Consider the following 23,213-nt stretch of genomic DNA (forward strand, 5'->3'; position numbering starts at 1 on the left):
CATGGAGATGCTTTAAGAATTCAAATGGGAATCGCTGGAGGAAAGGAGACTTTTTTTCTAGGAGCCCTGTTGAGAAAATTTTGAGAAAAGGCGTTTGAGGCTGACTGCAGAATGAATCTATTCCGGTAACGTACATTTTTCGCAATGCCCATCAACTTAAGATTTGTATAAATTAGTTCTCTTTCGGAGGCCTACTCTGTTTGCGAGTGGAGCAGGGAGGGAAACAACTAGTGGTGATACAGGGCACCCTTCTCCATATGGTGGGTTGCGGAGTATGTATGCAGGTGTAGATGTAAATGTTTCATAATGTGCGATGTAAAGGGTCGGCACAGTTTCGTGAGACATACTGTCGTTATTTCTGTACCAGTCTAGCTTACGGACGGTGCAGGAGTTGGCGCGTCAGTGAAGATCCTGCGCATGCCACGAGCGGAGCTTTGAAGATCACCACGAGCAGGATGACCAGACCAATGAAGAGCCTCCAGGACCCCAGGATGGAATTATAGTTGATGGGCACCTGGGCTAGCTCGAGATTAGTTTCGTGTTCCTAGAGGGCGCCAAACGTTACACCAGACTGTTGACAGCTACCTCTACCGGCAAACATTCGGTGTACTTAGACTCACGTCCGTATCAGGCTTCTGCTTATACCTAGCCACGGCCGCCACAAGTGGTCAACAGTGTAGCAGTTCTTCAGCAACACGTCGAGTAAAGTAACTGGTGAGTCTGAAAGGAGTTTACAGATTTGGGATGATATAGAAATTTATTGAGATAACTTACAGAATCGCTAGATGTGTCATTTTGTAACAAACAACTTTCACATAAAAATGTAGAGGGGCACTTGGTTCGATGTGACTACCATTTGTGATGCGGCAAACATCCCACTGGTAATCAATTTTGTCCTACACTCGTTGCACAAAATCGGGTGTAACTTGTGCAATGGCAGCGTAGATTCGATTTTTCACATAAGCTGTAGGTCTGTTTCGAGGTTCTATAGCGTATTCGGTGCGACATTTACGCCGAACAGTTGTTGCACAGCTCGTTTCGTGAAACCAAAACACCCAGCGAGCACGCGCCGCACCAACGAAAGTAGCCATTTTAATTATGCACTATACTAGCGCTCACGGTGGCGGAATTGGGTACTGATGCACTACGTTAATCAAACTTCAGGTTGCTTGCTATAGAATGGCTCCTCTACCGATTCTGTAAGTTATCTCAATAAATCTCTGTATCATTCCAAAGTTGTATAGTCGTTTATGACTCACCCTGTATGTTTAAAGTGCACTTGTGTCACCTAACCTGTTCCTTGTCTGTCCACATCCCTATGGCGACAGATCTCTTCCACCTATTTATCATTAGCAAGAAGGACATATCGTTTGGCCCCTCGGAAGATAACGGTTGCCAACTCCTATAATAACAGTTTCTTGTGACATAGTGGGGAATCACTTGCTGCATTTTCAGCTTGCTGTTGAAGGACGGAAGTATATGAAGACAGTGTGGCGACCTACCTTACCCCACGCCTCCACCCTACACACACCGCTCTTCAGCTGGTTGCACCTCTGGGACACAGTTTATCTCTTAATACGGTTCTACTGCACTTAAATGCTGTGCACACATTCCATATACTTCGTTTAAAGATGAATGTGAATCCTACCCATTAAAACAGTATTTCTACTAATCTGCAGTTTTTCTGTCCCCTGCAACGCGGAAACTATTAGCCACAGAGAAGAAAAGAATGGGACATCTTTGTAAGAAATGAAATGCAGTGTAATTTTGTACTGCGAAACATTTTCTCTAGGAGCCGCGGATTTCGATTTATGCGAGAAAAACGCAACAAAGTGACCTTTAAAAGCCTCCACGCCTAACCCGCAGCCCCTCCTAATCCCACACTCCCCACCGTTCAGGTTTTTTAATATGTTGTTCACGACACTCCCTCTTAGCACGTTGCAAAATTTGGAGTCTCCATGATTTTTCCGCCAACATTCCTTCGTTGACTGCACTATTACAGCTAGTACAGGGTAAGTCAGTGTTGGCGACAAATTCGAGGCTTCAAGCTAACCTTGAATATGTTTCGAGAGCATACTTTATTTCAGGTTCATTCATGAACAGGTGTTAGGATTTACGAAGTGAGGTTTTGCATCTTGACAACACGTGTTCTTGCAGTAAGGGAACTGGTTCAAATGGCTCTGAGCACTATGGGACGCAACTGCTGAGGTCATTAGTCCCCTAGAACTTAGAACTAGTTAAACCTAACTAACCTAAGGACATCACAAACATCCATGCCCGAGGCAGGATTCGAACCTGCGACCGTAGCGGTCTTGCGGTTCCAGACTGCATCGCCTTTAACCGCACGGCCACGGAACATACTGATATACTTCTAGATTTTCCCAGGAAATTAGACGTTACTATAAAGTTGCACTCATTTATGCACTTATGCACTATGTTTCAAACTCTGCATAGATTCTTCTTTGCGCTATGAATATAATGAATTTCCTTGAGACAGAGAAGTTGCTGTCCATGCATCAGCACGGCTTTAGAAAGCATCACTCCTGCGAAACGCAACTCGCCCTTTTTTCACATGATATCTTGCGAACCATGGTTGAAGGGTATCAGGCGGATGCCATATTCCTTGACTTCCGCAAAGCGTTTGACTCGGTGCCCCACTGCAGACTCCTAACTAAGGTACGAGCATATGGGATTGCTTCCCAAGTATGTGAGTGGCTCGAAGACTTCTTAAGTAATAGAACCCAATACGTTTTCCTCGATGGTGAGTGTTCATCGGAGGTGAGGATATCATCTGGAGTGCCCCAGGGAAGTGTGGTAGGTCCGCTGTTGTTTTCTATCTATATAAATGATCTTTTGGATAGGGTGGATAGCAATGTACGGCTGTTTGCTGATGATGCTGGGGTGTGCGGGAAGGTGTCGTCGTTGAGTGACTGTAGGAGGATACAAGATGACTTGGACAGGATTTGTGACTGGTGTAAAGAATGGCAGCTAACTCTAAATATAGATAAATGTAAATTAATGCAGGTGAATAGGGAAAAGAATCCTGTAATGGTTGAATACTCCATTAGTAGTGTAGCGCTTGACACACTCACGTCGATTAAATATTTTGCAGAGCGATATGAAGTGGGACAAGCATGTAATGGCAGTTGTGGGGAAGGCGGATGGTCGTCTTCGGTTTATTGGTAGAATTTTGGGAAGATGTGGTTCATGTGTAAAGGAGACCGCTTATACAACACAGATACAACCTATTCTTGAGTACTGCTCGAGCGTTTGGGATCCCTATCAGTTCGGATTGAGGGAGGACGTAGAAGCAATTCAGAGGAGAGCTGCTAGATTTGTTACTGGTAGGTTTGATCATCACGCGAGTATTACGGAAATGCTTCAGGAACTCGGGTGGGAGTTTCTAGAGGAAAGGAGGCGTTCTTTTCGTGAATCGCTAATGAGGAAATTTAGAGAACCAGCATTTGAGACTGACTGCGATAAAATTTTACTGCCGCCAACTTATATTTCGCGGAAAGACCACAAAGATAAGATAAGAGAGATTAGAGCTCGTACAGAGGCATATAGGCAATCATTTTTCCCTCGTTCTATTTGGGAGTGGAACAGGGAGAGAAGATGCTAGTTGTGGTACGAGGTACCCTCCGCGACGCACCGTATGGTGGATTGCGGAGTATGTATGTAGATGTAGTTGTAGATGTAGAAAGCGTTTCTGCTTCTTAATATCAGATCGAAGCCAGATCGCGTTAATATTAACGCTTGGACAAAAGTTTTCCATAAAAATTGGAATATTTTCAGGACATTTTCACTGAAGTCATATCAATTAAATATTCAGTTTAGTTCAACAAAAGTTGACCAGGTACGAGTAGGACTCACGCACTGATCGTCGCGCACACACTTAATTATGTATACAGACAGTCCATCCATTCCAGGAATCGAGAGTCTCTACCATTTTTGCCTGTTTCCGACATAGATACTGCCACATATCGGACACAGGTACTCCAAGATTTTCGAGAATGTTTTAATTTCAAAAATATTAATGTGGCATAAAGTCCTGCAGGAGGCAGCCGACCACTATTATAATAACCAGTAGTTCTCTGTTTAGGCTAACCGGGTCGGAATGGTAAAAGTCAAACATCAGTCGAGGAATGACTCTATTCCTCATATGACGCGTTTCGGAATTTATCTATCATCATATTTCCAGCAGTGATTATTGCACATAGATACGGCGTTTCAAATTGTCTGTGACACAAACATTCGCAGAGAGTCTCGAAACGCCATATTTACGTGCAGTAATCACTCCTGGATATCTGACAATGGATAAATTTAGAAACGCATCATATGAGCAATAAAGTCATTCTTTGCCTGATGTTTGACTTTTAGCATTGCCACTCAGTCAGGGTGAATGGAGAACTACTGATCGTTTTAATTTCAAGTTTTTCGTCGGATAACAAATGACAAACGAATTTTTTTCGTGTGATTTAATTAAAAAACAATAATTTTCGGATTTTTTCCGTTACTTGTACTGTGAAACCTTTCTTCTTACCATATTTCGACATTCTAGATCAACAGGAACTACCCTATAGGTATTGATGAGTGACTTTCCAGCTATCAAAGTGTGCGACATAAACGGCCGTTCCATTTGATTGCATTGACTTAGAAATTCAGTTTTCAACACCGCCAAGGCACCATTGACCTCAATATGTGACATGAATTTGAACTTGATACATCTATTCTTGAGAAAAATGGTTTTGAAGAGTCAAGCAGAAAAATAGATACACAGACAGATGGACAACAAACCGATCCTATGAGCGTCCCTTTCTTACCGTTTACGCCTTATCCGATCCGCATGGAACCCTTTTGCAGCGCGATGGGCGCAAGTTCCTCGTACAAAAACCGTCAGGGAGTAATTAACAGGGCACTGTGTGACGTGTTGGTAGTCCTGCCTGGTGCCGCAGATATCCAGGAATCTAGCGGGGACTCGTCAGTGAGATCCATGCCACGCGGGATCGCCGCTGTACTGCGCTCCGCTAGTGAGCGTGTGGCCACAGCCTTTTCGCTACTCAGTGTTCAATGGCAGGCCTCACTGCCAGCAACCACATATGAAGACGCTTTGAAAGGGCGGTGGCCACTGTAGAAAGTTTTACTAGATGACATGAGAATCACAGTGCACTACTTTTGCAGTGAATGTGCAACACGAGCTCATTTTTCATGTATTGTTCGTGAAAGTGTCGTGAATTTCTCTCTATAGCTATTCTTTATACGTTCTAACAACCCTACCGCAACAAAGGTCAAAAATTAATTATGATTATAGTGTTGCTCACGCTGCTAAATATTCCATTTCCGGGCAACAATAAAGTTATATTATGTGGCAGGTGTCATTAGAGCACAGTTAATAAAGTCATTTCATGAAATAATAGATATACTAGGCACTCATCTTTTCGTGTTTCCCACGCTGGTCTCGCTGTGAAATCATGGCTCAATTGTCGAAAATCTAGGTAGTGATGATTCCAAGCTCGGATGCAAAGAGGCCTAGGTGTTATTCTGCGATATGCAAAAGTTTTATAGATGTGTTTCATAAATTATTCTTGAAGATTAAACCTTTGCAAGTTAGCACAATGGTGATGTAAAATAGTAATCAGCACTCCGAATTTAAGTTACACTTCTTTTTTATTACTTCTGTTACAATATCACCATACAATATAAAACATACTTGAAAATATCTTCCTCACTGTTAAAGTTCGCATTTCATAAACTGACTACAATTTGCGTCTTTTCAACATGACGACCAAGACTTGACACTCTAATAGCCGCTTACGCGACCAAAAATCAGAGTTACAAGTACGTCAAAGATCATAGTGACAAAAGTAAGAATACACATAAGAATAATATCTTTGCAATATAAACAAAAAATGGTTCAAATGGCTCTCAGCACTATGGGACTTAACTTCTAAGGTCATCAGTCCCCTAGAACTTAGAACTACTTAAACCTAACTAACCTAAGGACATCACACACATCCATGCCCGAGGCAGGATTCGAACCTGCGACCGTAGCGGTCACATGGTTCCAGACTGTAGCGCCTTTAACCGCTCCGCCACCTCGGCCGGCGCAATATAAACATATCGATGTATCAAAGTACCTCTACATTAATCAAATCAAATCTGAATATTGTCACAGAAATATGTTAACTATTCTACAGAAACACAGTAGAATATTGCTGGTATCGAGAGGTTGAGGTGAGGTCCCGTAATGGTTACGTAATTCAAGTACCATTACAACGTCTATTATGGTAGTAACTATTTATATTTATGTGTTGACATTCGATAGAACTACATTAACATTACTTTTTATTCAAACAGAGTTTCCTTTACTTCACAGGCGGATTTCTGTATGGTTAATGGCGCTAACCACCGCCATTCTTCTCCATCTATTATGTCTCCCCAAAAAGGATTAACGGAGCAAGAAGGTTACCGAATATCATTTGATGAAATTCCTTGAAGTGACTGTGGTGTCACCGCCAGACACCACACTTGCTAGGTGGTAGCCTTTAAATCGGCCGCTGTCCGTTAGTATACGTCGGACCCGCATGTCACTACTATCAGTGATTGCAGGCCGAGCGCCGCCACACGGCAGGTCTAGTCTAGAGAGGCTCCTTAGACTCGCCCCAGTTGTATAGCCGACTTTGCTAGCGATGATTCACTACCTACATACGCTCTCATTTGCAGAGACGACAGTTTAGCATAGCCTTCAGCTACGTCATTTGCTACGACCTAGCAAGGCGCCATATTCAGTTACAATGTCTTCTGAACAGATAATATTGTGACTCATGTACTGTCAAGAGCGACGTTCATCATTAATGGATTACAGTTAAGTATCAAACTAATTACGTTCGCTTTCTGAATTCTAATTCCTTGTCATGTTCCAGACCTCACGTCAGTATAGTTCTTCCCTCCTCACGCCAGGCTGCTGTGAGCAGGTAAAAACTGATTCGATAGATAGCACGAAAATTAAATGAAAGTTATAGCAAGTAGAACCACCAATTACCGAACTGACATACTGTAAAGGGGTGATGGTTATCTGTATTTAATAATATGCTGTTGTTCCCCCATGAACCACGGACCTTGCCGTTGGTGGGGAGGTTGCGTGCCTCAGTGATACGTATAGCCATACTGTAGGTGCAACCCCAACTGAAAGGTATCTGTTGAGTGGCCAGACAAATGCACGGTTCCTGAAGAGGAGCTGCAGACTTTTCAGTACTTGCAGGGACAGCAGTCTGGATGACTGACCGATATGGCCTTGTAACATTAACCAAAACGGCCTTGCTGTGCTGGTACTGCGAACGGCTGAAAGCAAGAACAAACTACAGTCGTAATTTTTCCAGAGGGCACTACTGTATGGTTAAATGATAATTGCATCCTCTTGGCTAAAATATTCTGAGGGTAAAATAGTCCTCCATTTGTATCTGTGGGCAGGGACAACTCAGGAAAACGTCATTATCAGGAGAAACAAAACTGGCGTTCTACAGACCGGAGCGTGGAATGTCAGGCACGTAGGTTAGAATAAAAATGGAAACTGATAGGCCAAAGTTAGATATAGTGGGAATTAGTGAAGTTCAGTGGCAGGAGGAACAAGACTTCTGGTCAGGTGAATACAGGGTTATAAATACAAAATCAAATAGGGATAATGCAGGAGTAGGTTTAATATTGAGTAAGAAAATAAGAACGCAGATAAGCTACTAAGAACACCATAGCGAACACATTATTGTAGCCAAGATAGACACCCACCACAGTAGTACAAGTTTATATGCCAACTAGCTCCACAGATAAGGAGGTAATTGAGGAAATGTATGATGAGATAAAATAAATGATTCATACGATGAAGGGAGTTGAAAATTTAATAGTCGTGGGAGACTGGAATTCCGTAGTAGGAAAAGGAAGAGCAGGAAAAGTCGTAAGTCAATATGGACTGGGGAAAAGGAATGAAAGATGTAGCCGCCTTGTAGAATTTTGCACAGAGTATACAAGAATCATAGCTAACGCTTGCTTTAAGGATTACGAGAGAAAGTTGTGTATGTGGAAGAGACCTGGAGATACTGGAAGGTTGTAGATTGATTATATAATGGTTAGACAGAGGTTTAGGAACCAGATTTTAAACTGCAAGACATTTCCATGGCAGATATGGACTCTGACAATAATTTATTGTTTATGAATGGCAGATTAAAACTGAAGAAACTGTAAAGAAGTAGGAATTTAAGGAGATGGGACCTAGATAAACTGAAAGAACCAGAGGTTTTATAGGGTCTCAGGGGGAGTATTAGGGAACGGTTAACAAGAAAAGAGGAAAGGAATACAGTAGAAGAAGAATGGGTAGCTGTGAGAGATGAAATAGTGAAGGCAGCAGAGGATCAAGTAGGAAAAAAGACGTGGGCTAGTAGAAATCCTTGGGTAATACGAAAGATATTGAAATTAATCAATGAAAGAAGAAATTATAAAAACGTAATAAATGAGGGGGCGCAAGGGAATACAAGTGTTTAAAAAATTAGATCGAGAGGCTGTGAAAAATGGCTAAGCAGAGATGGCTAGAGGACAAATGTAAGGATGTGGAAGCATATATCACTAGGGGTAAGACAGATACTGCCTACAGAAAATTAAAGAGACGTTTGGAGAAAAGGAAACCTAAGGAAAGAAGGGAAAAGATGGAAGGAGTATATATGTAGTCTATAGAAAGGAGATGTACTTGAGGGCGATGTTATGGAAATGGAAGAGGACGAAGAGGAAGATGACTGACAGACTTAAGTAGAAACAAGGCCCCAGGAATAGCCAACATTCCGTACAGCTACAGACAGCCTTGAGAGAGCCAGTCATGACAAAACTCTTCCATTTGGTGAGCAAGATGTATGAGATAGACGACTTACTCCAAGAAGAATATAATAATCCCGATTCCAAAGAAATCAGGTGCTGACAGGTGTGAAAATTACCAAACTATCAGTTTAATAAGTCACAGCTACAAAATAACAATAAAGGATGATTTACAGAACAATTGAATTATAGATAGAAGCCGATCTCGGGGAAGATCAGTTTGGATTCTGCAGAAATGCAGGGACACACGAGACAGTGCTGACTTCTCATTGTAGATAGTTTAAGGAAAGGAAAACCTGCATTTATAGACTTAGCGAAAGTTTTTGATGATGTTAATTGGAACATTCTCTTTCAAGTCATAAAGGTAGCAGGGGTAAAATACAAGGAACGATGGGCTATTTGCAATTTGTACAGAAACCATACTGCGGTTATAAGTGTTGAGGGACATAAAAGGGCAGCAGTGGTTGAGAGGGGAGTGAGACAGGGTTGTAGCCTATCCCTGACGTTATTCAACCTGCACATTTAGGAAGCAGTAAAGAAAACAAAAGAAAAATTTGGAGTAGGAATTAAAGTAGAGGGAGAAAAATAAAAACTTTGAGGTTTGCCGATGGCATTATAATTCTGTCAGAGACAGCAAAGGACTAGGAAGAGCAGGTGAACGGAAAGGACAGTGTGTTGAAAGAAGGATATAAGATGAACATCGACAAAAGCAAAACGAGGGTAATGGAATGTACTCGAATTAAATCAGGCGATGCTGAGGGAATTAGATTAGGAAATGAGAGACTTGAAGTAATAAACGGGTTTGCTATCTGGAAAGCAAAATAACAGATGGTGGTCGAAGCAGTGAGGATATAAAATGTAGACTGGCAATGCCAAGAAAAGCGTTTTTGAAGATGAGAAATCTGTTAACATTGAGAATAGCTGTGTCAGGAAGTCCTTTCTGAAAGTATTTGTATGGAGTGTAGCCATGTACGGAAGTGAAACGTAGACAATACACAGTTTTGACAAGAAGAGAATAGAAGCTTTTGAAATGTGGTGCTACAGGAGAATGCTGAGGATTAGATGGTATATCACATAACTAATGAAGAGGTACTAAACAGAACTGGGGAGAAAAATTTGTGGTAGTACCTAACTAGAAGAAGGGATCGGTTGGTAGGACACATTCTGAGACATCAAGGGATCACCAATTTAGTACTAGTGGGAAGCGTGGGGGGGGGGGGGGGGAGGATAAAAATCTTAGATGGAGACCAAGAGATGAATACGGTAAGCAGATTCAGAAGGATGCAGGATGCAGTTGTTACTCGGAGATGAAGAGGCTGCAGAGGATAGAGTAGCATGGAGAGCTGTATCAAACCAGTCTTTGAACTGAAGACGACAACAACAACAGTTTGTTGTTATTAACATTAACTAAATTTATAATATGCTGATTATTGTTCACGCCCCTCTACGATAAAATTTTATTACGTTTACCTCCCCTCAAAGAGTTAAGTGGTCTTTTATTCAAAAATATTTGTCATTTCATGCACTATTTATAAGGGGCGATCAAAATGTTTCCGTTTGGCGGCGTTTCTGCAGCACATATGCAACATAGAGCGACGGCCATGCTGGTGTATAAGCACCGCTACGTAGGCAAGAGATTAGCAGGCCACTCGTAACTTTTTCAGGTGAGTCTGCAGTAAATGCAGAAACGACAGCAATGGTGACGTTTTTACCAAATGCTTCCAAACAGGGCCAACGAGCTGTTCTTCTTTTCTTGGTTGCCAAATGACAAGCGGGGGTCAGGTCCATTAGACGATGAATAATGTGTACGGAGCAGTATATCTGCCGCAAACCACCGCTGTGGAATAGTGTGCCAAGGCCCGTGCTGGTCTCGGTTCCACAAAGGATGCCGCTTGGCCTGGGAGGCGAGCCCCGTCCAGCCAACTCAAGTGAGAAGCTGTCGAGCACCCACCCTGCAGTCCTGGTCTCTCGCCATGTGATTATCGTGCCTTCGGTCGTTTAGAAAAGGCCTTGAAGGGCCGCCGAATCCTGTTGGGAGAAGCTGTACATTTGGCAGTTACCAACTTATTCACGCAGCAGGACACTATGTTTTACCAAATGGGTATTCTCAACACGGTGCATCAGCTGGATGATTGCCTCGTTGACTATGGCGATGTTGCCTGACTGTCATACCGATTCTGGACTGTATGCCTTCTAACAGAAACTTTTTGATCCCCCCTTACATGAACGCAATACTTTTAAAACGCCAGTATTATTGACGAAACATCTGGTGCTGACCACTATTTCTCAATGTCCCCATACACAATTCCAAGAAACATGAGAATATTTTACCCACTGTGCTTCTGACTGCAGGTCGGTTATTGGGAGTCCTCATTACCTGTTGACCAATGGCGTGGTGGCTGTGGCTGTTGGTGCAGTTGGTGGTCTGGTGCTGTGCTGGCTTGGTGGCGGTGCTGTGGTGGAAGTGGGCCAACAAGCCCCACATCGACGCTCCAGGGCCACCAACAGTGCCGATAATTGGAAACATTCTGGACTTCCTCGAAATGCCACTGACCCTCCATAAGATATTCGACCTGCACCGCCAGTATGGGGACTTGACAAGGTAAGCTTATGGTATCTGGTGGGAGAGCGGTCGACCTCAACAACACATACAGACTGAAACATGACGTCTAATCTCTGGAAATCAGTAGCATAACTTTGGGTGATGCGATAATTTGACATAATTTGAGGTATTATGGTATTAATGAAGTGTACAATGGTTCTTTTGACACCTATAAACTAAAACTGAAGGTAAATGTTACTGAAGTGGGGTAAAGTGGGGTAGCCCTCAAGGTTCTGTTCCGATACATCACTTTTATTAACAACCTAAGGTCTAGTCCTGAAGGTTTGATGATCCCCTCAAAAAATAGAGTCTGCAGCTCGTGGTCTCGCAGTCACGTTCACGCTTCCCGAGCACGGGTTCGATTCCCAGTGGCGTCAGGGGTTTTCACCTGCCTCTAGATGGCTGGGTGTTTGTGTTGTCCTCATCATTTCATCATCATTCATGAAAGTCGCGAGACTGGACTGAGAAAAGGTTGGGAATTTGTCCGAGCACTGATAAGTGCATAGTTGAGTGCCCCACAAAACAAACATCATCATCATCAGAAAGTAGAGTTATATGATTAAGTACTTTGTAGGGGCAATTTTATGGTGATGTGCCCACAGGCGCTGATAACTACACAGTTGAGGGCCCCACAAAACAAACATCATCATCATCACCATCATCAGAAAGTAGAGATATGTAATTAAGTACTTTGTAGAGGCGATTTTATGGTGATGTGCCCACCTGAGTAGATATGTATTGGGGAGACAGGTGCAGTTTTACAAATAGGGGCTTTTTATTTACAAATAATTGTAAAAAATCAAATTTCCCATTTTTTAGAAAAAAACAGAAGCTATTTACATGCACATAAAATGACATTTTTATATTTAAATAACCACAAAAACACAATTTACACTCTCATCACACCCATGAATGCAAATTGACAGGTAGCTGAAATTGTACTTTAAGCTTAAAGCCAAATTCAGAGTAAAAATTCCAGATCATGAAACTCATTATTTTTAAGCTTCTTCAGTCCATCTAAGTTTAATATTCCTGTCTTCAAGAAAAAGAAAAACGCACCCAGTAATTAATTAACATTTATTTGGTAAATTGCTCTTAAATTTATCATCAAGTTCAACACAACCTTTTTCCCCATATATAGGATTTAAATATTAGCAACCCCTAACATAGTAAAATTCATTAATTTCTAGCTCACTAATCTTTATAAACATATTGGAGTTGCTTGCATTATTAAGCTTCTTCTGAAGAGTATCCATTGATTTAGATTAGAATTTAATAGGTATATAAATTTTTAGTCTTATAACTATGACTAATGTGTGCAACTAATTTCAATTTGATGTTTTTGTTGAGAGAAATAATAAACCAAGAGAGAGACAAGTTGAATGTAATATTTGCAACCATCATTAATTGTAGAACATTTGAGAAGCCAGGGCCATATTGTCAGTATTGATGTATTAGAGCAAACTTATAAAGAAGAAGAATAAAAAATAGAATTTTCTGGTTATGAGGAAAGTGATATAGAAATATGAGTAGAAATAGAAAACTCAGATTTTCTATTTTTTATGGTTGTCAAACAAATTGAGAATTGTTACTGGCCAATAAATAATTTACCATAAGTATTACAAAAATATATTGAAGCCTGTTGATTATTTTTAAACGTTTTTTCACCCAATAACTAGAGGTTTAGGAAACAGAAACAAAAATCAACTAATAAACTTATTCCATTTCTATAATAAATATGGTATGGATTTTATGCTTATGTTAGAAGAGATAGAAGATCTTTTTCAGTATTCACAGCCTCCATTTATACAGAACATTTTTATTTATATTCTGCTTATTAGATTTTGAATGTTATAAATGGACCCAGAAAACAACAACAATTCTACAGGGGTTTATACTGTGGAAAAGGTAGCAGAAATGATATATAATACACATGAATTAAGGAATTCACTTTTTAAAGAAGATAATGACTGTGAATGTGTAAACTTTACAGAAGATGATAATAATGAATAATGACCATATGGTAATGTATTTATTTCATTTTTCAGTGCATATCTTTTATCATTATGAGGTACAATGCTTTATTGTTTACCTCATCTGTGTAGATTTCATGTTTTTCACTTTGAATCATATTTGTAGTTCTGTATTTTTCTAATATTGTTAAATAAACAATCGTTATACTCCTCTACAGTTATTCTGTTTTTAACAACACATTTCTTCACACTTTTATATTTTTTCTCTATTTAACACCAACTTTATAAACAAACCTCTTTGTTCTCAAACCGCAGAATTGTTCAATTATTTTTCTGTTACATTCATGTTTCATATTTCCTAAGCCTTTTTCGTTTCTTGTGGGATACCATAAATGTTATATGTTGCATAATCTCTCATATCAAAGTAATCAATCATCAACTTTATGTCTTCATACAAATCTTTAGTCTGTATATTGTAAATATAACTGTCTGTATCTTGATAATGCAATACAATACCTTCTCCATATTTCGGTTTCATTATTCTGTGGTGAAAATCGTACAACATTTCTTTAGACAGATCGAGTATGCTCATGCTGACATAGATTGGTTTATTAAATTGCATTTTTGTCTTATTCATTTGAACAGCAGCGAGATTATAACCACTCTGTTTCTTATATTTTCGATTGTCTTACCAAATACTGAATTATTCACTACCTTGTAGAAATATTTTTCAAAATCATTCTTAGATTGCATCCCCATTTGAACATTCTAATCAGATTACTTAAATTTCGAAACTCTGTGCATTTTTGTTAGCATCATTCCTAGATGCAGATATTGGCTAATTTTATCATTCAGAGATTCAACGACTTAATTTCCTATGTTCCTGGTACAATTTTATTTTCAAGAGTGACGGGTAAATCTTCATCCAGATCATGTAATTCTTTTGTATATTCTAGACCCACTTCAAATATATGTACGATTTTAGCAGTGTCTGATTGTCACCTATTTTTGTACAATCAGAATTATTTGTTTCATCTCATTCAGATCCAGAATGTGGTAAATATAGATTCAGAGCATAACCATGTAAGTTGTTTGCATCTAAATGTGCTACATAATTTAAAATCTTTTTATCATCAAAATCTTTCATATATTTATTATTTGCTTTGACATGTCTTTTACAGCTTTGAGACACTCCTTCTCCTATTCCTTTTTCTACCATTAAAATCATATCATAATTGTGTAATCATTTAAGCATTAATTTTGAACTGTGTATCCCATGATAAACAACGTACAACTTTTCTAAAATTTTCTAATTCACCAGCCAATTACAAAACATCTCTTTTCAGGTGGAGATCATGATAATCAGAAAAAATTTTAATATTAATTTTTCTGACACCAATTGACCATGATAGTAGTCTATTTCAGATTACTGTAAAATTCTTCTTTTGGTGGATACCATTCTCCTTCAAATTTTTTTCTATGAATCCATGTAATTGTATAGATATACAATTTTTCGGATCACTAGATTGAATACCTCTTCTGATGTTTTTCATTTGATTTCCTTTCAGATATGATGAAAGTTTGCCAAGCGAAAAAGCCATGAACCGAAATTTGTCAATAAATCTCAACTTTCTTCATTGCTTGATATTAAATCTATGTCTTTATTATCATAGCCACGTTCTTTCACAAATAAATGAGCATCATATCGTGTATTATTAAAATATATATTATGTAAATAAATTGGTACAAAACTCATATGTTTTAACTGTAAATTACAATTATTATGTAATGGATTTATACATTTTTCAGTTAAGTGATCATGTTGACAAACTTCTTTGTTATTCCTTGTATAATGATGTCTACACAGTGTACAAGTTTTCCATCTTTCGTTTCTTGATTGTTCGTCACAAGTTAATGATCTCGTTTCTTCAATTTCAAAATAAATTCTCCCAATTTTTTCCGCCTCTTTTTTTATACATTCAGTAGATTTTTTTCAAAGTATGGTCCTGTTTCTAATCTCCATTAATGTGTTAGATATAATAATAAAATCGACTTGGTTCATGTTTATCATATTTAATTGCTTATGAATATTCTGGATTTTGTTGACAGTGGTCCATCTTTTTAAAGCGTACTCACTAAATAAGTTAAAATTTACTTCCAAGCATTAAATAGTTTAAAAAATGTCTTTAAATATTTTCATAATTTTTGGTTTCCATAATTTTCAAAACGTATATATGACCCATTCTCTGGTAATTCTACTTTTAGTCGGTTAAATAAGTAATTTCGTGTGTGACTAATTTTTCTTTACTATTGAAGTTGAGTAAACACATGTCAGATAAATTTTGATTCTTTATGTTTTGAGATTCAAGCTGAAAAGAGTCAAGGAAAAACCTTTAATTCAACAATAATGTGAGTATCTATTGTTTTTAGAAGGCGATAAATTTACATGTTTTTCTTTCATGCTTTTCGTAATTTTTAATGGATACACTTGATATTCATCATCAAATGAATAACCATTAATAACTGAAGCCCAATAATTCTATTTAATATCCATCCTGATAATCATGCTTGAAAATTAGAATATTTTGTTAAAGTATCTCGCATTCCACTCTCGAATTTTTTAATCAAATCCTATTCCATAATGTAGTGTAGATTAGTGATTGTTGTCCAAGTTTCAGAATATTATCAATTTTCTGCAGTTTGTACTCACTAAATAAGTTAAAATTTACTTCCAAGCAATAAATAGTTTAAAAAAAGTCTTTAAATATTTTCATAATTTTTGGTTTTGCTGCATTTAAGAAATGATGAGGCTTTATTCAATTACTAATATTTTCAAAAGTTATAGTTAGTGATCTGTTTTTAAATGCTTTATGAGCTAGACAATCTCAGATTGTTTTTCTGACTGTTTCCTCTCAGATACATTATTATAAAACGGAACTATTTATTTCAGCAGTTTATTCTGAAAAATTCCATCATTAATTTCGATTTTTTTGAAATGGTAATCGTTTCCAAAGATTTTTCGAGTATTATAATGTCTAGTAATAAATGTAATTGAATCAGGTTTTCTAAATTTATAATATTCCTTGCAAATAATTTCGTCTACAATGGTCATGAAGTTAAGCAACTGTGAATTGCTCTATCTGTTAAAAATAAAAAAACATTAGACTTCTGAAATATGATTTTCGTTTTCAGTTAATTTTTTATGGTTGTATGTCCATAAACATTTTTGATACTCCTTGTAATTATCCCTTTCCATATTTACACACCGTTTTTAACTTATCTTCTAAGTGGCAAATCTTGCATTTACTTGAGAGCTTGTCCCTAGATGTGGGATTTAAGTAAAAACCATTGAACTCTTTAATTTTTTGGGAACCTATACATTGTTGCTGAACTATCAAATTCATCAGTTTTCATGAATAACAATGTTTTAGAATTCTCTTCACACCAAATTTGTTTTAAATGTTTCTTATAATATTCAGATGTAATATTTTTCCCACACACACAATGCACTTTGATACATCTATTTCTTTGATAGTTTCTAATTCATGCTTTACACATATGTGAATATTTATCCTTTGTATATTTCTGTGTGTGAAAGCTATGGATTGACTTCTCCCATTCAAAAAGTCTACACTTCTTGGATATAAGCACTTCCATTTATTGAGATTATCTTTCATTAGTTTAATTAAAATTATTATTTAATAAATACAATCGATGCTTCTAAGTTGTTACAGTTGGTAACAAAGTATCCAAAAACATATAAATAAAAAAGCATCATTGTGTTATTGAAGAAACAAAAATTAGAGAATGCTTTGAGAAAGAATTTGGAAAAATTAAAGATGAATATATAATAATTACTCCTGAAAATAATGTGTACTGATATGAGAAACATATTGAATATTGGGCAAACGAATATAATAATTATCATCACCATGGTAAACCTATTTACCATTTTGTGTGTTCCGTTACAAGCGGATCAAATAAGATTTTCATGCAAGAGAAATCAGAAGATTTAGAAAAAGGCTATGATTTTTATGGCCACCCAACTCAGTACTTTAAAGATTAGCTTCATTTTCTCTGTCTAAGGAATCATTCATATTAATAATTGAATGTTGCTCCAGAGCAGATAACTGTATAAATGAAATATTTTTTTCTTTCTATCAGTAGCTTTTATATTATGTATTTTTTATTTCGGTTATGAGTCTTTAGTGTAATACATGTTCCATGAAAAAGAAATTGTGATCTACATTGACACACACTTAAGGAAAATACGGAAATCTAGCTAAACATTTTTATCAAATATTTTTATTCAATGTAAATGAAATCAGTGACAGTTGAAACAGCCAGAGGACTACATCCAGTTGCAAATACCTCAACAACCACAACATCTATGATGAATATATTTTAATCTGTCTACAATAACAATTAGCTGAATCTAGGAAACTGGTTTAAAGACATTTGGTTTCCATTGTTTGAAGAGAAAAATGATTAATTACAAATGAAATTTTTTTAATTTTGACACGGAATTTCAGAGGGATTTATTTATGCTTGAGGAAATTTTAAACAAATGGAACAGGTTTATATTAATTTTCTTACAGAAAACGAAATATCATACACCAAAATAAAATATTATGAGCCTTTGGCTCTACAATATGAATTTATTCAAAAGTAAAATAAAACATTAAGACCTAATAATCTTGCTCAAAAGAAATGGATTTATTAACTGTTGAAAATTTTAAAAATTCGGTAATGAGACAATGTTAACCATACTGTAGAAAAAATTTTACTCCATTATCTGAAGTATATGCGAACTGTTAAAAAAATAAATCCCAAAAATTATTGAACAACAGGCAATAGAAGTACAAGCAAAAGACCAAGTATATGTACAACTCAGAAGTATACTTTCTGATGTAGTAGAGATGAAGAAAGAACGAAATATTTACATTAGCACTTCTAAGAAGTATGCCAAGAAAAAAAATTGGTGGCGTATTGTCTAAAAATCGTCTTTCAGGAAGATAAATGGAGTCGATCATGGACCAGGTTAAAAAGAAACATGCATATACTGGCAAGCAAGTCTAAGTGATAACTGATGATCAGAATAATCCATGGTTTCAAAGAACAGATGTAGCTAGAATTTTACAATATAAAAGACCTAGAGAAGCTATTTATGATAATATAGGTAAAAATGACACACAAATAAACATCAAATTAGGCATCGGTCATTCACTGATACCTTGTAATATACAACCAAACACAGTTTGTATAAATGAATCAGCATTCAAATATCACATATTTCCAGCTGAAAAATTTTCAGATCTGGTGATTAAAGAAGTTTTACTGTCAATTAGAAGATAATATTAAAAAAGAAACAGTAGTTTCCTACAGAAATAGAAATAAAATATTTACAAGAAATACGTGAATTGGATGAAAAACTAATAAAATATTGGAAGAAACAGTTGATATGGCTTTCAATGAATAAAACAGAAGAAACAGAGAAATAGATGTATTGTTACCTAATGTTGTTCCTGAAACTGAAAACTGTAATTTAAGACCAACTTCTGTTCTTTTAAGATTATTCGATGATGACAGTGACTATATCTACTTCATCGTTAGAACACAAAGGTAAAATTTACAAAACCAGTTGCACCCTGTTCAAGATAGACATTAAAACTGTGAAGAAATGTTAAGATTAATTATGTTCCTAATTCAGTAAACTTGTATGAAAGAATGAAAGAAAACTAACACATTAATTGCTATCATAATTGTTTTAATATTCCAAATGATTACACAGAAGAAGAATTCATTAATGATACAATAAATCTTCACCAAATTGAGTTGTACTTTCAGACCTGTCTATTTGTCTGCCTCACAAATATTCAACTTTACAAAAAATTGGGCTCCTATTCGGTCACTCCACAAAAGTTCAAAAACAGTTCATTAATTAATTTTTATTCATAAATAAGGAGGTACGTATTTGTTACAGTCGCAAAAATTCAGCCTTTCATCTCAGATGCAAAAAATTCATACTACAATTATAATTATAATTATTATATGGAAAGTCAGCAATCAGAAAAATCAACTGCTGAATTTTGATACATTTTATGTATCGATAATCTGATATTTAAAATATGCATATGCAACACAAATATCATTACCTTTCAGATAATATAAATAGTTCACATTTTTAACACTTAAGTGACTTATGAGTTTAGATGTATCTTCGTTAGGGTAACATAGAAAGAATAAAACTGGAAGTTTTATCATTCTTAGTGAAGCCATTTACATATAAAAATTTGTATAAGATCATAGTTTCATTCTCTACCCAACTATTATGTGAATTATCAATTCTAACTATCTAACATATACTTTAGCTCCTTTGGTTCTTAATATTTTTGCAATAAGATACACATCTCGATACTTTGTTTTCTGCAGTTATTGTTCATTTAAATTTCCATCAGCATCTTTCAATTTATATGTCATTGAATCTGTTATTTATTCCAACCCAAATTCCAATTAGCTGTGAATCCTTTTTCGACATCTCCATTACGTTTACTGATTCTAACCTTATCTCCTTTTTTAAATTTCGGATTTTCATTAGACGCAACAGTAGTGGTTCTATAAATCCTTTACCATTATCTGTTTGTAAATTTCCTGGTGATCATTTTCTAAATATTTTTTTCAAAAGTATCAGCTATGTTAAGTAGCACAAGCTAATTTTGGAAAAGTCAATTATAGTTACTAAATATTTATATCGTTTTCTTTACTTTTAAATTATCATTTTAATTTTCCAGGATCCATTCCACTCAATCAGCTTGCTATAAAACATCAATACCAAAAGAAATGACATTGCTTCGTTTAAATTGATTCTCATTGTTTCATGTAAATCATAAATAATTTCTTCACGAGTAGTAACAATGTCACCTACAAATTTTTTTCAGTAATTTACTTTTTTTACTTTTACAGATAGAACAAAGACATTCGATTCTTTGTCTTCCATTTTTAGTTGTCACTCTATAAGGATTATATGTTTCAACAAACTTGTTAATCTTCGAACAGTAGATGTAATTGACCATTTATACAAAATGAAAATTTAATAAGATTTCAAATATTTCATCAAATTTAATTAATAATTCCTTTAAGTCAGAAGCCTTCTTCAAAACTGTATTTCTTGTTCATTTGCAGTCATAAAAGTAAATTAAATTATTTGTCTACTATTTATTATGTTTTCTAATCTATTATATTTACCTTAAAGCAAATGCTTTTCATATTTTTCTCAAGATTTGTTATAGAGTTATAGTTATCACTACAAAGTTCATTAGTCATTTTGTCAAGATTTGTTTTAGTGACATAATTAACGAATTTTGTTAGAATACATGTGTATTCAGGTTTTTTGTTTTAGTGACATAATTCAAGAATTTTGTTAGAATACATGTGTATTCAGGTTTTGTAACAAGATTTAATAATTCCTTTTCTAAGTACTGTTTGGTAACTGAATCATAACCACTTACTGGATCTTCTATCTTTAAGATCAGTATATCATTTACTTAATTTGAAAATGGCTGAGTTCACCATGAAACTGTTTAATTATGTTTTCAATTTTTTGATCAATTATTGCTACTACATTAACTGCTTTAATTAAACTAATTCATTAATTTGTTTATTTATCTTATTTCCAAAAATACCCATTTATTAAAGCCTAAATAACATTGAATTTATATTTATCCAATAACAGTTTTGAAACAAACTGACACAAATGACTATAAATTACCTTATGTAATTTGCATTCTCTCAGTTTTATAGTATAGATCGTTTTTTCCCAAATAGTGAACTAGTCGTTTAGGTATATTTCCTCCAAATCAATCAGCAACAAATTGTATATCTTTATTCTTGTAATAACAAATCCAGTGAGTAAAAACATGATTAGATGTATATAAATGTACTATTCCACATTCATATTCTCTGGGACGATTAGGTAGTACATCAGTCATATATCCTCCATGAAAGTATTTATTTTTTATTGCTTACCAAGTTTCTCTGTATCAAAATTAGATAAAGGATTATTATAATCTTTTATTAGTTCTACGATTTTTTTTCTTTTTTATTCCAGTACCAGATTTGTTCTGTATTGCTAGGCTGTGTCTTTTTACTCATCTAATTCTTTATCAGCTTTTTTTCTTGTTTATTACTGCATTTACGATATCAGCTGTTGCATTTGCTGCTGCATCTCCAGCAGCTGTATATGGTAAAACTGTGCTTATTGCTGCAAGAAGTAATGGTAGAAATTCTCTCTCATGTTTTGTTAATCCACATCATGTTTCTTTTTTTTTAAAAAAAGCTTGTAATACAACGCTATTGCAACAAGTATAGGCCCTATTAGAGGTAAAGTACCACCTTTTTCAATTTTATCATCGTTCTGCTCCTTTAGAGTGTCATTTAAATATGGATAAGAAAACCATTTTCTTCTAATTCTGTAATTGGATTCTTAATATTAATTACTTTTGGTTGAGTTTTGCCACTTGGTAGCCTTGCATAAACTATGCTGAAGTTATTCATTTATATAGAAAATAATTTATAAGGATTAATATTTTTATACTCCCCAATCATTTTCATCTACACCTAAGCCCATACCTAATTTTCGTTTCCCATACATTATTTCTCTAACTGCAGTTACAGCTAATTTTTCACATAAAGCAGTCTCGGAAGTGTACACTCTTTAATGAAATTTTCACTCTACAGCGGAGTGTGCACTGATATGAAACTTACTGGCAGGTTAAATCTGTGTGCCGGATCTAGACTCGAACTCGGGACCTTTGACTTTCGCAGGCAAGTCCTCTACCAACTGAGCTACCCAAGCGCGACTCAAGCCCCGTCCTCACAGCTTTAATTCCGTCAGTACCTCGTCTCCTACCTTCCAAAATTCACAGAAGCTCTCCTGCGAACCTAGCAGAACTAACACTCCTAGAAGAATGAATATTACAGAGTCATGGCTTAGCCACAGCCTAGGAGATGTTTCCAGAATGAGATTTTCACTCTACAGTGGACTGTGACCTCCAGGTCTTATTTTGCAAACATATATTAGAGGTGAAAAACATTAACACATTATTTTAAACATTTATATTTAACCTTCTTGCTCAACATTCATGAAATGTTGTATTTGGAGTCTGAACGTACCTTTATTTTGTATTCTACTCATGTTTGTCATAAACAATCCAAACTGGTCATTCCAACTTTTACTACACATTTCTTTAAAATCGTTGAACATTAAATTTCCCCCAACAAACTTGTCATGGATATGATTTAAGTTCGTGTCATCTCACCTGAAAATATTTAAAGAATTAAGATTATCTCTGACTAATTGTTTTGGTATTTTTGAGTAAGTGTCAGCTAAATAAAAAATTCTTTTCATTTATGTCTACTTCTAGTAAAATATTTTCGCATTTGTCTAGAGGTATAATTTCATCATTACTTTCGGTAAAAGTAGTAATGTTCTCATTGGGGTTATCTTCAATTTTATTTCCACATTTTTATAAATTCTCTTTATTTTGGTTGATCCATGCTTTTAAAGTAAATGTGCAAATGATTAACTTTTTTCCAGTTCAACCATCCTGGAGTTAGACTATAGTTGGCAATCATTAATGTCGTTTTTCCACAACCACTTGGTCCTATTACTGCATCAAATAGTATTTGCTAAAAGCTTACCATGTTTACATTTTGGTTTCTTCTCTGCAATTCTTATTTTTGGTTCCCAGTCGGGTTTCATTAATTATATCAAAAATTTATTA

At 35.9% G+C, this 23,213-nt stretch overlaps 1 protein-coding gene across 3 annotated transcripts in view; it reads left to right on the plus strand.

The window, feature by feature from the left end:
- The window catches only part of LOC126198470 (cytochrome P450 4C1-like), a 130,184-nt gene that overhangs the window by 12,675 nt on the left and 94,296 nt on the right, over window positions 1–23,213 (plus strand). For all 3 annotated transcript variants that reach the window (XM_049934816.1, XM_049934818.1, XM_049934817.1), the window contains exon 2: window positions 11,209–11,458. In XM_049934816.1, the coding sequence (XP_049790773.1) occupies window positions 11,244–11,458 (215 nt within the window). In that variant the 5' untranslated portion in view covers window positions 11,209–11,243. The remainder of the gene's footprint in view (window positions 1–11,208; window positions 11,459–23,213) is intronic.

The sequence above is a fragment of the Schistocerca nitens genome, chromosome 8 (assembly GCF_023898315.1).
Source record: "Schistocerca nitens isolate TAMUIC-IGC-003100 chromosome 8, iqSchNite1.1, whole genome shotgun sequence".
NCBI classification, from domain to species: domain Eukaryota; kingdom Metazoa; phylum Arthropoda; class Insecta; order Orthoptera; family Acrididae; genus Schistocerca; species Schistocerca nitens.